We start from the raw sequence: 16,779 nt of genomic DNA, 5'->3' as shown, positions 1-16,779 counted from the left end.
GCAGAAGATTGAACCCATTGGTTAATAATAAATCATATAAATGGGTGTGTTGTGGACTATTATTCTGGGGACGTATATTGGATCAAGCCTTTCCCAACATTCCAGACTACAAAATAAGTAATACAAAAGTAAAGATATAAAAGTATGCTGCCTGCCTGATATCAGTCAGAATAGAGAGACAGAAATACATGCTGGTATCGGATTGATATCGGTATCGACCAATATAAAAAAAAAAACTAGGATCGGATCGGTATCAGACGAAAATCATGGCTGCAGTTTCGGTATTGGAAGTGAAAAAGCTGAATCGGGACAGCCCTACACACACACACACACACACACGCATCAGTCTGAACATTATACTATCAAACTAATAATCTATACATTGATACTATTGGATACCGGGTATTAAAGGAGCTCCCGTCTCATACGGAGCTACTGAGGAGATGAGCCCGTAGTTAGACCTGGCTGACGCGCCGATACTTTTCCTAATCTAATAACAACCCGCTCGCTGTGTCTCAGTGTTCCAATAATACGATGCAGGCATTTCTTCATATAGAAATATGTATTTATTTCTTCACCGTGCACAATAGTATATTTTGGGTTCCATAGACAGATGACTAAACTTTTCATACAAACATTTCGCGGTGTGGTGATTCAAATAGCAGTAACCTGCGGTCAAAAACCATTGCCCTTCCGGGTCAAAACCTCCTGCCCATGGCAGTGAACTTGACACTTATATAGCCAACAGCGCCACCCATGTTCACACCAATTCATTACACATGTTTCACCCATTTGGCTCTTACACACCGGCCCCTAATTGTTAAGGCAGGCAGACATAACAATTCAAAAACAAATAAACAAAACAAAAAAGGAGCCAAAACATGTTGATTAAATTCAAAAGGATTCCATTGCTTCTACATTTCATGAACCAGACATAGCTTTGTCACTGGCCTCACTGGTGCTACTTTTAGTCTGATATTTCATGGAACGTACCAGACTTTGTTTGTCAGGAAAGACCTCCAGAACCCTGCCAAGTGGCCAGGACCCATGAGGAGCTGAAGAGTCCATATCTCCAGCTGCCAAACTCCTTTCCCTTTGGTTCTTCTCAGCCGGCTCTGCTTCAACGACGTGACCTTCAACCTGAGGAACCAGGCCACTGCTGTCTTCAGCCTCTTCGAGTCTAAGCAGTAGGCAACGAGTTGGTAAGTAGGACTAGACATGTCACACAAACTGATGGCATTTACTGTTGCCTCCTTTCTGACCTCCTGGTCATTCAAGTCCACTGAGACGTTTGCCACAGTTTTGAGCCAATCCTCCTCTGGCTTCCAAAGAAAGGCAGGACCTTCAAGCCACCTGTTGCAATTCAGGAAGTCCAACTCCTTCAACCGCCTTTTCCAATGGTGTAGGATGTCCTGTGGCAAGTCATCATACCACCCACATCCTCTTCTACAGAGTTCCTGCTGCATGTTCTTCCTTACGAGCTTGTTCATGTATGCTTCACACTCCTGTTGCAAGCTTTTGTTATTGAGGAACCTTCTCCTCCAACCCTGGATCCTTTGCCTAGCCACATTTTTGGGCAGCCAGACCTCCTTCTTCTTAAAGGGCAATTTCAAACAGTACCTCCCCTCCTGAAGTACTGCTGAACTCTCCACACTTTCTTCAACCCTTAGGTCTTCTCTGGACATTTCATTCTCCTTCACAGCTACTTCGTTGAAGTTGTGATTGTACTGATTGGTCAGCCTTTCTTCCAGTCTGCACACAGAGATCCTGTTCACTGTAACAGAGGGAAACTCTGCGTCCACCATACCACTGCTTCCATTCAGTGGACCATTAACTACCCATCCCAACACCGTCCTAATAGCATACGGGCCATTCCCGTGACTGTTGATGACCTCCCAAGGTTCCAATATCTTGGGAGCGTTGGTTCCAATCAACAGGTCGACATTTGCTCTTAGGCGTGGGATGTGTACGTTAGACAAGTACGGCCATTTAGCCAGTTCTTCAGGTGTCACTACGTTCTCAGCAGTGACTGGCATTTTCTTCTGTGTGAGAACTTCTGGGAGCACATGAAATACATTGCTGTCCAAACCAGCTACCTCCAAACCAGTTAAGGAGTAGGCTGGAACAACGGTCTCTTGCCCCATGGTGCTCAACAAGAATTTGGTTCGTCTGCCCGTGATATTCAGCTTCTGCATTAGATGTTCAGAGCAGAACGTGGCTGAGCTACCAGGGTCCAAGAAGGCATACGTTCGTATGATGTTTCCTTTTGCAGTTTTCACACTCACAGGTAGAATGGACAACACACACCGGTCCTTACCGGCCCCTGTATGTCCACATGTTTGCTGTGCAGTCGGTTGGTCATTAGATGGTTCCTCAAACTGTTCTGGGGCTGGGGGTTGCCTTTTGATGTGAAGCACGGTGTGGTGTGTCTGACCACAAACCTTGCATGTGACGCGCCTTTCGCAATCACGGCTCATGTGACCAACACATAAGCATGCAAAGCAAGCTCCCCTTTCCCTCAAACAGTGTATTTTCTCCTTATGCGTCTTCTCCTTAAACTGTTTACAGTCCTCCAATGTGTGACTGCTAGCACAGCAAACGCATTCAGCTTCCTCGACAGTCACTGAACCTGATGTTGGTGATGTCATCTCCTTGGCTCTCTCAGGTAGGTCCTTAGATGCTACTGTGGTGGCAACAATGTTCTCCTTCACTCTGTTCCCTGGGTATGCACTAAACCTTGTGAGAGTCTTTGTGCCAACTACCCCAGATGTTGGATCCTGTATGTCACCAAACAGAGGGTCAGAAAGGATACGGACACTTCGCTCAACAAATATAACCAGATCCCAAAAGTGAGCTCTTTCATGGGTGTTTTCCATAATGCCATGAGCTTTGGTCCTCCATTGCTCCCTCATCTTGTATGGCATTTTTGTCATTATGGCTCTCATGTTGACAGGCATGTCCAATTCCTGCATGTACTGAAGCTCCTCCATTACATTGCAGCAGCCGCGCAAGAATAATGAGTAGGCTTGGAGTGCCTTGACATCCTCTGATTTTATTGTTTGCCATGCCAAGGCCTTTTGCATGTAAGCAGTTGCTATTTTGTACTGATTTCCAAAATGTTCCTGTAGGAGACCCTTTGCCACTGCATAGCCGCGCTCAGGATCCATATGCTGGCAGCTACGCACCAATTCTTGTGGCTGTCCTTTTGTGAATTGCTCCAAATAATACAAAGCATCAGCTTCTGTTGCTTTTTCCTCCACTCCCTGCTCAAATGCTTTAATAAATGCCCTGTATTGGAGAGGGTCACCTTCAAATGTTGGAATGACTCTTGGTGGCAGAGAGCTGGAATGCTGTTGCTGCACCAGAGCAGCGGTTATTTCATTTTGCCTCTCCATGATGGTAAGTAGGTTTGCAGATTGATTTTGATTGATTTGAACATGATTGATTTTATGATTTGTTGATGGCTTTTCCTTATTCAATTGAACAGTTGCTGATTGACCTTGCAAATGCCATTTTGTTACCATTTTGCTTTCCTGTTCCTTGTGGTTAGTAGCAGTGCTATGCCATTGGCCACGTTCCTTTGATCTCACATCCACTTGTTTGTTTGGTGGTATTGACAGTTGTGTTAGTTTATTTTGTTGCATTGATTTTCCAGGCCGATATTCTTTTGCCATAGGATTTAATACATTGACATTTTCCCTTTTCCTCGTTTCCCTTTCCAAATAGGAATTCATTGCATTTGAAGGTGCATGAGAGGAACCTTTTATTTCAGAGGAGTTTAACACAGCCAACCTTGCATTGGTTGCAGCCAATTCAGCATCCACTTCAAGTTGCTCTCTTTTTCTCCTCAGTCTTTGTTCCTGCTCCTTCAACTGTTGCTCCTGGTCCTCCAAAGAATGTTTTTCCTTTAAAACTGTCGCACGGGCAACAAGTGCAGCTCTATCAGCCTCTGCTATTATTCTTGCAGAGGCTGTACTTGATCTACCACTTTTACCACTCCTGGTTGAATGTTTACTTGCAATGTTGGAAATACTGTCATTTGGACAAATACCATCATCAATTAAATGAACACCACCTTCAGTTGTTGTACCATCATTTTCATTTGCACCATTAATTTCATTTGCATTTTCAATTTCAATTTCATCATTACCTTCATTGTTTGAAACCCACAGTTTTGCATTTGAAATACACTCATTGTTTGACAACATTTTTGCTTTATACCATATTTCTTGTTTTTCCTTTTCATCCAGTGGCATAAAACCCAACAGATTGTCATGCATATATTTTGCTTCATTACACACCTGAACCAGTTCTGTAAGAGCATTTTGTACCTTTGTTTTTTCATTATTTACCATGAAACCTTGGATTGCATTTCTTATGTTGGCTGCTATGTTAAGCCTAGCCTTTCTGCCCGTTTGCAACTTTTCACATTTTTCAGCAAGCGCTTTTGGAGTCAGTTTAACCACTCGCTTTTCAACCGTGACGTCACCGCTAGCAGCGGAGCGCACGCCCGTCTCCATGACAACGTCTGACGCCGCTCTGCGGGTCGCCATAATAAATAGTCAGTGAATCAAACGACAGTAGCTCGCGCAACAAAGTCAGTGCAAAGAAAGTCAACACGAAATCAATAAAAGTCAATTGTCATTCCTCTTCAGCAACCATGGATTTACGCTCGCCCCCAAGTTATGTGCGTGCACAAATTAATCTAAATGGCCATTCTATGTAGCGCTACAACATACCTCCGTGCGGTGGGCGCCGTGCGGTGATAGCTGTCCAATACTGCTCCACAGCCAAGCCTCGGATTAGCACCGTAGCGTAGCTCCTCATTACCACCATGGACTGCTGCAGCCCGGCGATCCCCCGACGGCTGACGCAGCAGCAGAACGCAGTGGACAGGTGAACGTGAATCCTCTTCAACTCCACGGCAACAGCAGCTCCCCTCGTCCGTCCTCTCGCGTCGCCTCTGCACGTCCCAAACGTAGCGAAGCTCCCGCAGCTTCCAGACGAAGGTCCAATCTGTTGGGTTTTTGACTAATATTAAAGGAGCTCCCGTCTCATACGGAGCTACTGAGGAGATGAGCCCGTAGTTAGACCTGGCTGACGCGCCGATACTTTTCCTAATCTAATAACAACCCGCTCGCTGTGTCTCAGTGTTCCAATAATACGATGCAGGCATTTCTTCATATAGAAATATGTATTTATTTCTTCACCGTGCACAATAGTATATTTTGGGTTCCATAGACAGATGACTAAACTTTTCATACAAACATTTCGCGGTGTGGTGATTCAAATAGCAGTAACCTGCGGTCAAAAACCATTGCCCTTCCGGGTCAAAACCTCCTGCCCATGGCAGTGAACTTGACACTTATATAGCCAACAGCGCCACCCATGTTCACACCAATTCATTACACATGTTTCACCCATTTGGCTCTTACACCGGGTAAACAATGAAGCTAGCATCTCTCTCTCAGTACAAACAGTGAAATGTTAAAGGGACTGTACTAACACAACAATACAATGTAACAACTTTGAAATATATGACAAAACATATGGCAAATGTAACCATTAAGTTATCAACGCCTCCCCTTTCTCTGTGGTCCAATCAGACCCCACGGTGCTGGCGGGCTCTTGGGCGGGCCACACAGACGCTGTGTGGGGATTGGCTTACAGCGGCATTAAGAACCGCCTCCTGTCGTGTTCTGCGGACGGAACGGTCAAGCTGTGGAACCCGGAGGAGAAGGACCCATGTATCAACACCTTCTCTGCTAACACAGGTTAGAACTTTGATTGATTGATTGAATATTTGATTGATTCTTTTTTTAAATGACAAAAAAGCCAATGCATTGTGGTCAATTTAAACATTCAGCAGTCAAACAACTGCAACAAACGACACAAAATATCAAATATATATCAAATGTATATCAAAATATACAGTTAGAAACAATTCATGATCACATATTTAATATGTTGGTCATCTCTAAGAACTGAAATACAGAATTTCATACTTCAAAATAAAAAATAAAAGGTTTTGTTGATATGGTTGAACATTTTTAAAAGTGTAAATATACTGTATGTTTATGTGCATTGCATTTATATGTATAGGGTTTATGTGACTCCATATGTGTTGAATCTCATATAATCGCATCATAGACTGTATTTCTGATGACTAAGAAGTTTGTGAACGTGACACTTAACACTAGAGCAGTGGTTCTCAAACCTTTTCATGTCAAGGACCCTAAATTAATATTTTAACACTTTAAGTGTTGAAACTGTTACTCATTTTGTTGCGGACCCCCTGGTCCCAGAACCAATGTCCTTAACCATTGATTACCAATGTTTGGAACCTATATTTTGTCATAAAGTGCAGTTTTCCAATCAATTTGAAAAATGTAGATTTGATAGTCGATCTACAAGATCACAAAGCTTCAGGCTTGTAGATCTATTTTTCAAATAATTTGAATATATATTTTAAAAATGGCTCTGTGTGTGTGTGTGTGTGTGTGTGTGTGTGTGTGTGTGTGTGTGTGTGTGTGCGTTTGTAGAACACGGCATCCCGACATCAGTAGATTTCATCGGCTGTGACCCCGCCCACATGGTGACGTCATTCAGCAGTGGAGATATCGTGACCTTTGACCTGGAGACCTCTCAGCCAACCCTGGTCCTCCACGGACAAGGAGACACAAGTACGAACACACACACACACACACACACACACACACACACACACACACACATACTTTAGTGTTACTAAACTTTGAGGACACATCCTGAATCTTTTCCTAATTGTAAGTCTAACTTTAAAAATCATTTTGAACTATTGGGGGCGTTGTCCACATAGAACGCCTTTTGAGCTGGCAGCGCCAGTCTGCCATGTATTTCTATATTAAAGACGGTCTTCCATGTATTTCTATGGTGAAGACAGTCTGCCATGCATTTCTATGGTAAAGACAGTGTTCCATGTATTTATATGGTAAAGATATTGTGTCAGGTATAAACCATGTTTTGTGTGTCATTTTGTGTCAGGTATAAACCATGTTGTGTGTGTCATGTTGTATCGGCTATAAACCATGTTGTGTGTGTCATGTTGTATCGGCTATAAACCATGTTGTGTGTCATGTTGTGTCAGGTATAAACCATGTTGTGTGTGTCATTTTGTGTCGGGTATAAACCATGTTGTGTGTGTCATGTTGTATCGGCTATAAACCATGTTGTGTGTGTCATGTTGTATCGGCTATAAACCATGTTGTGTGTCATGTTGTGTCAGGTATAAACCATGTTGTGTGTGTCATGTTGTGTCAGGTATAAACCATGTTGTGTGTGTCATGTTGTGTCAGGTATAAACCATGTTTTGTGTGTCATGTTGTGTCAGGTATAAACCATGTTGTGTGTGTCATGTTGTGTCAGGTATAAACCATGTTGTGTGTGTCATGTTGTGTCAGGTATAAACCATGTTGTGTGTGTCATGTTGTGTCAGGTATAAACCATGTTGTGTGTGTCATGTTGTGTCAGGTATCAACCACATCAACAGGGTGGTGAGTCACCCTACACTACCCATCACCATCACAGCTCACGAGGACAGACACATCAAGTTCTTTGATAACAAATCAGGTGAGACTTTGACTGCATTAATCTCATACTATCTCGTTTCCACACAGCTGTGTGTGACAAAGGGTCAATTGACCCTTTTGTCAGCCTTCTGATTGGCCCCTGACCGACCAAAAAGCAGGCTCCATCCTCCTTGTTCTGCCCTCGTTCGGCCTCCTTCTGGTTGTTTATGCTGAGTTTGCTTAAAGGGCAAGACCACTTTGGTAGAGGTTTGGGTTGTGTAGTTACCTTGCCATGATGTAACTCCAAAGGTGGACAAGAAATCTAAAATAATTGCTCCATTGGTTAGAAATGGATAATTCAAAATATGCTCCTCATTGACTTACATTGTACGGTAAAACAGCCCTCAAAGTCACTCTTTTAGCAAGTAAACGAACACAAACAAAGATGATTCAGTCAATATAGAACATCCCCAAACCCAGTACTGTTTGTGTTTTTTAATATAAATGTTAACTTCCTGTTGATTTTGCTATTTGTATTAAGAAGAAAATCCGGACTGGATCCGCAGATCCGGATCTTCAAATAGTAAAATCAGCAGGAAGTTAACACTTTTATTAAAAAAACTAACAGTAGTGGGTTTGGTGATGTTCTATATTGTCTGAATCAGCTTTGTTTGTGTTCGCACCCGAGATGTTCCTCTTTACGGAGGCCACGTTTAAAAAAAGAATGAAAAACACGTGGTAATGGATGGAAAGAGAATATTTCTGTCCAACCAAGCAACAGCAGCTAATAATGGCTGTGAGAGAGGGGCGAGAACACGGGCGGGTCTTGACAAAGGTTCAATTGGCGTAACAGAAAGACAGAAAGGAACAGAAAGAAATGCGAAATTTTACGAAAATGAATATGGTTAATAAGTGTGTGTGTGTGTGCGCGCGCAGGGAAAGTGATCCATGCCATGGTGGCGCACTTGGACGCAGTGACCAGTCTGGCTGTGGACCCAAACGGCATCTATCTGATGTCAGGCAGTAAGTAATCTCTCAAGAACGTTTTTCCTTTTCATTTGGCGATGGGTTCCCAGATTGGGCAGTAAGTGACCAATCAGCACTGAGATCTATTCATTAATCTATTAATTCATTAATCCGGAAACGCATCTGTTACGATCCTTAGTCTAGGGAATGAAAGGACCGTGACATAAGGTTGAAAAGTGAATTGTTGTTTTATTGCATGACCTTCCTTTGGTTTCTTTTTAGGTTTGAAATGAATTTGTACATACAATGAATTTACAAATAGACAATTTTCAAGACAAGAATTTAACTTTAGACATACACAGAAAATGAGCCCCGGCGCAAAGCAATAACCAAATAAACCAAGCTAAACCTATCCTTACTTTTAAACCTCTTACTAACCTTATCTACACCAAATTAAAATTACAAGAGAACTCTACTCTAATCTAACTACTCTAAACTACATCAAAAGTTGGCTTTGTACATGAAACTGGCGCCGGTAGCTCTGTAGGCAAAAATCACAAACAGAGTTGTATTATGGAGGAATCAAATCAAACTGCTTAACAAGTAATCTAACAATCGGTCAGCCGAAGGTTGCCCCGAAAGTCTTCATTTTAACATGTCTTCTTAGCAAGTTCAACATTTTCACAAACAGGATGTACAGAACGTGGTGTTACCAAACTTTTGGACACCACATTTAGACCAAACTTTCCCTGAGCACCATCTCCATGGACAGTGTGTAACACCATGGCCAGCATGTTACACACTGCCAATGCACACGGCTGCTGACAGCTCTTAGGTCAGGGTGCATACCAAACACTGTGCAATAATTATAATAAATAGAACCCTTCTTAAATACACAGATATGTAACAGCATCTGTGTCATTTTAGATTCTTTAGCTATAACCATTATTTTATACTTTGGGCTATTAAAAAATAGCAGATATACAAGATCATAACGCGGCACTCGGTGCCGCGCTATGATCTTGTAGATCTGCTTTTTTTTTTTTTTTTTTACAATTTAACATCTTTAACTCAAATCTTTGCTTCTGGGGGGGGGGTGGGGGGTCTCTGGAACAACATATTTTGAAATGAGGGTCTGCGACCAAATACATATAATGTTGGGGGTCCTTGACATGAAAGGTTTTGAGCACCACTGATATTATAACAACAAGGTTTTCAGAAAACTGTTAGGATTTAGAAGACATTTTGTAGATGCGTTCCCGGATTGAATGGATCCTTGAGGGGGTTCAGGGGGTCCCCAGCTAAATGATTGATAGTTAAGGAACCAAATGGTTCCATTTGTACACTTTCAGAGTTATGGGGGCTTCCCCCCCCCCCCTTTGTTTATAAATTATCTTTGTTAATAATAAGTTGGATTCAGGTTAAAGGTGCAATCTGTAACTTTTGGCCCTCCTGAGATCTCAGTGGTGACATTTCTACCACAGAGCTAATAAGAATAAACCTTCTTAAATCAGGGGAGATGTTGAATTTGTCCTTCCAGGCAGTACCACTTGTCAGCCAGTAGGTGTCCTACCAGACCACAGGATCTCAATAGAAGAGCAGAGAGCAGTAGTGTACTGTGTTTGAGTGTGCATTTACTTTACTAGAGTATTTCCAAGTTTCAATACTTTTACTTCTACTCCACTGCATATCAGAGGCAAATATTGTACTTTTTACTCCACTACAATTATTTGAAAACTTAAGTTACTTTGTAGATTTTGATTATCATTACAAAACATACACTAACCACTTCAGCCCTATGCATACTTAGGCTATTTGAAAATAGCTGATCTACAAGCTCACAACGCGTCGCTTTGTGGCGCGTTGTGAGCTTGTAGATCTGCTATTTTCAAAGCATTTTCATACATCTGGAAACTTCTGAAATGGGACATTTTGCAAAATGAGTACTTTTACTATTAGCACTTATATATATTTTAATGCAAATACTTTTGTACTTTTACTCAAGTGCATTTTGAATACCGGATTTTCTTTTTTAAACTTGTAACAGAGTATATTTCTACATTGCAGTATTGATACTTTTACTTAAGTACAAAATGTGAGTACTTTTTCCACCACTGTGTGGACCAATGGATGCTAAGTTCATTGTTTACCTGGTATGTTATAGTTTCAAATGGTCATTTCAATAGTACATTGTTTAGACATGGGGTTTTCAACTGATTTTGACCCAGGGACCACCATCCTGACTAAAAGCAACCTGGGGACCACCACTATTGTGTCGGTGGGTCCATCATAGACCCACCCCACACAATAGTGGTGGGGGGTTCATGCACCATTCCATGGGTTAAGATTCAGGTTTTTTTTCTTACTTGTTACTCACTAATCACACTATCACAGTCATGAGCTGGACACAAAAAAATGGTTTTCAAAGCATTTTTATTATCAGTAAAGATCAGGGATATCATTGGCAAGCAGTGCACAACATTGTTGTTGGATATACTGACACATTTGAATGCATAAACTATTTACAAAAGTGTCTTCTCCCTGAACCAAGCAGGACAGCCCAAGTCCTCTCTCAAAATAAGTCTCTTTCAGTCAATCACACAATTGTGTGATGTGAGACAAATGTGCAACACTGAAGACACATTTCACAGCAGGCTTGACAAGTTTCTATTTTTATTTTTATTTTTTCCATTTATTTTTTTCTATCCACAAGTTTCCTAGGGCATTGTGGGCATCACTTCCTGTCAATTTGATCCAATCAAATTGACAGGAAGTGATGCTCACAACCCCTAGGAAACTTGTGGATATATATTTTTTTATAAATGAGTACAAGGTACAACATGCTTCCTGACTTCTTGACAAAACCATAAAAATGCTGCATTTTCATTCAAGGCTATTCCAATCACTGAAGCAAAAGGTGAAATAATTGAGCATCAATAACTTTTATAAGTTACACTTACAGTTAGTGTGATTTCTGGGCATGGTGAGTTGTACACAGTGTGTCTACAGTCTCATGTCATTCTCTGGCTCCAGCCTAGCCCTTGTACTTACTCTTCAGATAAGTCAGTGTGGAAAACCCACTCTCACAGAGGTAGGTTGTTGCAAAAGGTTACAACTTCATTGCTTTTGCTGTAAACTCTGGGAATTCTGCCTTACAACTCATCCAGAACTTTGCAAGGGGCTGTGTTTCATACGTGTGCCTCCTAACAGAGTCTGTGGACATGTCAATGAGCTGATCCTCTTCTGTGGGAGTTAAGCTTGAACCCTCTGCTGCTGCATCACTGATTGGGAGCAGGATCCACTTGCTGCCACTGGTCAGACTCGGCAAAGTACTTTTCAAATTGAGACGCAAGCCTCCTCAAATGGCCACTGATAATGTCTTTAATGTCAGTACTGTCAGTATAATCCTCAAGTGATGGAAACATAGCCAGGTTTTGTGTCCGGGTAGCTCAGTCGGTAGAGCTCTCGCCTACAGACCACAAGGTCATGGGTTCGATCCCGGGCACCGCCAACTCAGCGTATGAGTAGCACGGCTTGGTAGCACGGCTCGGCTTGGAGCTGATGGTAGGTGTGGAGCTCAACCTCAGCAATCCATCTCCCAGGGGTCTAGCGCGTTGTACCGGGGACAGACTCCCGCGTGTCATCGGCTGTTACCAACAATAAGCCACTCCCGAGCTACTTATATTACCACTCTCCACTCGCTGTATCCACCTTTTCATCTTTTTAATAAATCCCTCAAATCTTTCGTACAAACGAATCTTCCTTGCATGGAGCTGTTCAGCTTGTTGAGCTCAGCAAAAATATCTGTGAGATAAGTGTCAATAAGAGGTTGTAACTTCTTTGTTCTGTGTCCCCCCCCCCCCTCAGGCCACGACTGCTCGGTGCGCCTGTGGAACCTGGACAGCAAGACGTGCGTTCAGGAAATAACGGCGCACAGGAAGAAGAGCGAGGAGGCCATCTACGACGTGACCTTTCACCCCTCCAAAGCCTACATCGCCTCCGCGGGGGCCGACGCCCTCGCCAGGGTGTACGTGTAAAAGAGCGCTGGTTTCTCAACGTCCGGTCCGGGGGACCACCAGGGGGTCCTTAATGGACTCTTTAACACGGGGTCTGTAACTCTGGGAGCGTACAAAAGGAATGGGTTTCTATTAACACTGAGGATTTCTTACAGTGTAGATTGGAGGTCCCAGAGATTTAAAAAGTGTGGCGTGGGGGTCTAATGCAGTGGTTCTCAACCTGTGGCTCGGGACCCCCGGGGTGGGGGGTCGCCAGATGACGGTAAAGTGACAATGTTAGGACGTTTAAGACCTTTTTAACACCTCGAAAAGAGAAGAAAAAGTAAAGAAAAAGACCATTACTGCATCAAAAGTAATCAACAAACTATACTATAGAAACTGGTCAAACATTGGGCCAAATTGTCAAATAATACAAGAAAGAGGAGGAGAAACAATTTGGAAATACATATCTACTGTGAGGCGTTGTGAGCTTGTAGATCTGCTATTTTCACTATTTATCTGTGGAACCGAGTCAAACTAGATGTAATGCCTCAACTCCTACAATTCCAACTGCTTGTCAGGGTGGGGGGGGGGGGGGGGTCACATCCTGAAAACGTTGAGAACCACTGGTCTAATGCATATCCAGCTGGGGGTCCTTGAAGTTTAAAAAAGTTGAGAATCACTGAACTAAACCATATTGGTATCCTAATCTATTCTGTAAACTTCATTTAACTCTGAGAGTGTGCAAATGGAACCAAATGGACCCGTCTTACGGGTCCATTTGGTTCCTTACAGACCCGCAAGGGTCCATTTGGACCGCTGGTGGACCCCCGGGCCGGACGTTGAGACCCACTGGCGTAGAGGACAACACGAGGACCCTTCACAAAAACACTGCTGCTCCTGAAACGCTACAGCCTATGGGACGGGGAGGAGGACGCGGTTACCACGGCCACGGTTCCATCCTCCGGGTGGGTGGGTGGGTGGTTGGTTGGGTGGCTCTGCGTTTTAAAGTCCCGCCCCCTACTCGTCGTCAATGTAGCGGAAAATGAACTGTTTTGGCCAATCATTGTCATCCTTTTCAAGCATTATTTGCATATTTAACATATTAGTGTAAAATAAAGTGTTTTTTAAGAATCCTCTCTGCTATAGCCCCGCCCCCGCACATCTGCCTACACCTGTCTCACTGCAGGACTGCGACCTGTCTCACACACTGCAGGACTGCAACCTGTCTCACTGCAGAATCACAAACTGTCTAACTGCAGGACTAACTGTCACATTGCAGGACTACAACCTGTCTCGCTCCAGGACTGACTGTCTCACTGCAGGACTGACTGTCTCACTGCGGGACTAAAACCTGTCTCACTGCAGAACTAAAACCTGTCTCACTACATAAAAAACTGTCTCACTATAGAACTGTTTCACTGCAGGACTAAAACCTGTCTCACTACAGGGCCAACTGTCTCACTACAGGACTAAAACCTGTCTCACTGCAGGACTAAAACCGGTCTCACTGCAGAATTAAAACCTGTCTCATCAGTCACAACCAAATAGTTACCGTGGCAACAGTTGCCAGGTAACGGGCCAGTGTGTGTTGCTAGGGGACGTATTTTAAGGCTCGTACGGATTCATAAAACCTTTTGTTTTATTCTGTAAAACCATTTTATTTTCAAACATGCTAAAATGTGTGGTGTACCAAACTACATTTTTGTTTGTCTAATTGCATGATTAATACCACGATCAAGAACCACCATTAGTACCATCAAAGTATTTTTTCTAGTCTTCCAAAACGAGGAGAAAAAAACAACAACATTCTGATCAGTTTGGTGTTTTGTACTTTTATTTGTTTTACAAACGACAGGTTTGAAAGATTGTGTCTCAAAGAAGCAAAACAAAAAACGGCTGAAAAGAAATGTATATAAAATGTCTATAATATTAAATGTTGTAAACTGTACTCACAGCCTGTTCAGACTCTCGTTTGTTCTGGCTGATGAAGATGATGACATTTCCCTTTTAAAGGTTAATTATTAAACGGTTCTATTTTAACAGAATTATTCCAGAGTATTTTCAATAAGTCAAGATCTCTTAATTCTTCAGTGTTTTGCTGTTTTACTGCTTTTTAAGTTGTTCTGCTGTGATGTGCTTCTGTACCGTTTCTGATGAGTGTGCTGGGAACAGATATTACTGAACCACTGTGTTTCATCCATCCAGGTTCTAGAGCCAGATCCATATGCAGTGGTGTAAAGTAACTAAGTACATTTACTCAAGTGCTGCACAATTTTTAGGTACTTTTACTTTACTGGAGTATTTCCAATTGTCTATACTTTTACTTCTACTCCACTACAATTATTTGAAAACTTTAGTTACTTTGCAGATTCAAGTATTATAAAACATACATTAATCACTTTAGACCTATTTTATACGTAGACTATTTGAAAATAGCCGATCTACAAGCTCACAGCGCGTCGCGTTGTGAGCTTGTAGATCTGCTATTTTCAAATATTTAAATATTTGGATACCAATACTTTTGTACTTTTACTCAAGTAAATTCTTTATTTTGGACTTTTACTTGTAACAGAGTACTTCTACATTGCAGTATTGACACTTTTACTTAAGTAAAACATTTGAGTACTTTTTCCACCACTGCCCATATGTGGGTTCGTCCGGTATCTCATAGCCTGCCATGGCCAGACTAATATCACTGTGTAGATATTAGCAGTGGCGTAACAGAGGGGTAGCAAGTGATGCGGTGCGGAGGGGCCACCAGCAGGGGGGGCCCCGCCTGCGCTGATGCAAATATTTTTACAGCAAAAATAAATAAAAAAGTTGATTTATATTGGTCAAGTAGAACCGAATTAGACCCGAATTAGACCGAATTAGACACGATTTTTTTTGCGTTTCGCGCACGCGCGCAGGTTGTGCACGCACTCTATGTTACGCCACTGGATATTAGTCTGGAATCTCTGTGTGGAACCTGCGTTTCCAAGGGGCGAATTCAACAGATGCCACTGGTGATAAACCCGGCCCATATGATTGGTCCCTCACTACTTCAGCGGGAGTGAAATCCAATCACAGCTGAGCCGTGCCAGACCAAATCTGACGAGGGCAACTTATTTTTTTTGCAATGGCAGATTAGTCTGGTTTCCAGGCTAGGTAGATCAGCCATACCATTATTTGACTTTTTGTTTTACAACAGTGGTATCATGCAGTCAATGTGTACTGATGTTTAACCTCTTTACGCCTGTCGTCCCTGTTCTAGGCATGTCGTTATAGGAGAAAAAATAGCCGATCCGTTGCATTGTGAGCTTTTAGATCGGCTATTTGTTTTTAGTTTTTTCTATTTTTATTTTATTTCTTGCTTTTTACCCCTTTTTCTCCCCACTTGTAGTCCTCATTGGTTCCTCCCCACACCTTACTGTGTGTTGTCACTGCTGCTGTATCATACTGACTCACCTGCCAGTGAGGAGGAGCCCCAACCGGGAGGACGTAGAGCCTTCGTCTTACCTACTCCTCCCGCCCATCACTCCCCTGCTGACAGGCTCCGCTTGAGCTTGACAAAGCCGGAAGCACCGCGGTGGATTCTAACCCCCAGACTCCACAGAGACTGTATATATGTTTTACATTTTTGAATAGGGCCTAAAGGGATAGTTCACCCCAAAAAAATCTATCGATTAGTCACCCCATGGAGACTTGAATATATTTTTTTTATTTTTATATCGCGTTCCTAAGCCAATAATTTGATGACCAGCGGACCGGTAGGCAGCGGTTCCGGTAGGAGACACAAAGGAGACTCTTTGTGTCTCCTACCGGAACCGCTGCTGGTCATCAAATTATTGGCTTAGGAATGCGACATTAAAATAAATAAATCCATGAATTCAAGTCTCCATGGGGTTCTAATCGATAGGAAAAAGAGTCATAAGCCCCGATCAGCATCCTCTGTCTGTCTGTCAGTCTTTTTGTGTATTTATTTAATATGTGTCACTTGGACAGGAACGTGTGATGATGCCCTCTCTTGCAACCACCTCCGGGAAGAGGAAGAGACAGCAGGCCTCACCCTCTCCTAACACTCTCCCTCCTCCCTCTGTCTATCTTCTTATCTGTGGCCCATAGGGCAGGAGTCTCTCTCCTGTTTATGTAGCGCGAGGCGCCCAATCCAACCCTTGATGCTGATGTGGTATTATTTCAAACATGAGCACATGGTAACTGAGTGCCAAGCAGGGAGGCATGGGGTCCCCCCCCCCCCTCATACCAATTTTGTAAATACGCCAATTAAT

General features: G+C 42.7%; 1 protein-coding gene across 1 annotated transcript in view; it reads left to right on the top strand.

Moving 5' to 3' along the window:
* Nucleotides 1-13,072, top strand: part of LOC308074638 (striatin-3-like) — a gene marked incomplete at its 5' end in the record, with an annotated part of 32,201 nt that extends 19,129 nt beyond the window's left edge. Inside the window, 5 exons of the mRNA XM_080414145.1 lie at nucleotides 5,607-5,774; nucleotides 6,543-6,683; nucleotides 7,510-7,608; nucleotides 8,484-8,570; nucleotides 12,381-13,072. Of these exons, the coding sequence (XP_080270271.1) occupies nucleotides 5,607-5,774; nucleotides 6,543-6,683; nucleotides 7,510-7,608; nucleotides 8,484-8,570; nucleotides 12,381-12,550 (665 nt within the window). The 3' untranslated portion in view covers nucleotides 12,551-13,072. The remainder of the gene's footprint in view (nucleotides 1-5,606; nucleotides 5,775-6,542; nucleotides 6,684-7,509; nucleotides 7,609-8,483; nucleotides 8,571-12,380) is intronic.
* Nucleotides 13,073-16,779: the final 3,707 nt, after the last annotated feature.

This window comes from Gymnoscopelus braueri, assembly GCF_963280865.1.
Source record: "Gymnoscopelus braueri genome assembly, chromosome: 19".
Classification (NCBI taxonomy): domain Eukaryota; kingdom Metazoa; phylum Chordata; class Actinopteri; order Myctophiformes; family Myctophidae; genus Gymnoscopelus; species Gymnoscopelus braueri.
The sequence above is the reverse complement of the archived record's forward strand: the minus strand, read 5'-3'. Positions and strand labels throughout refer to the sequence as shown.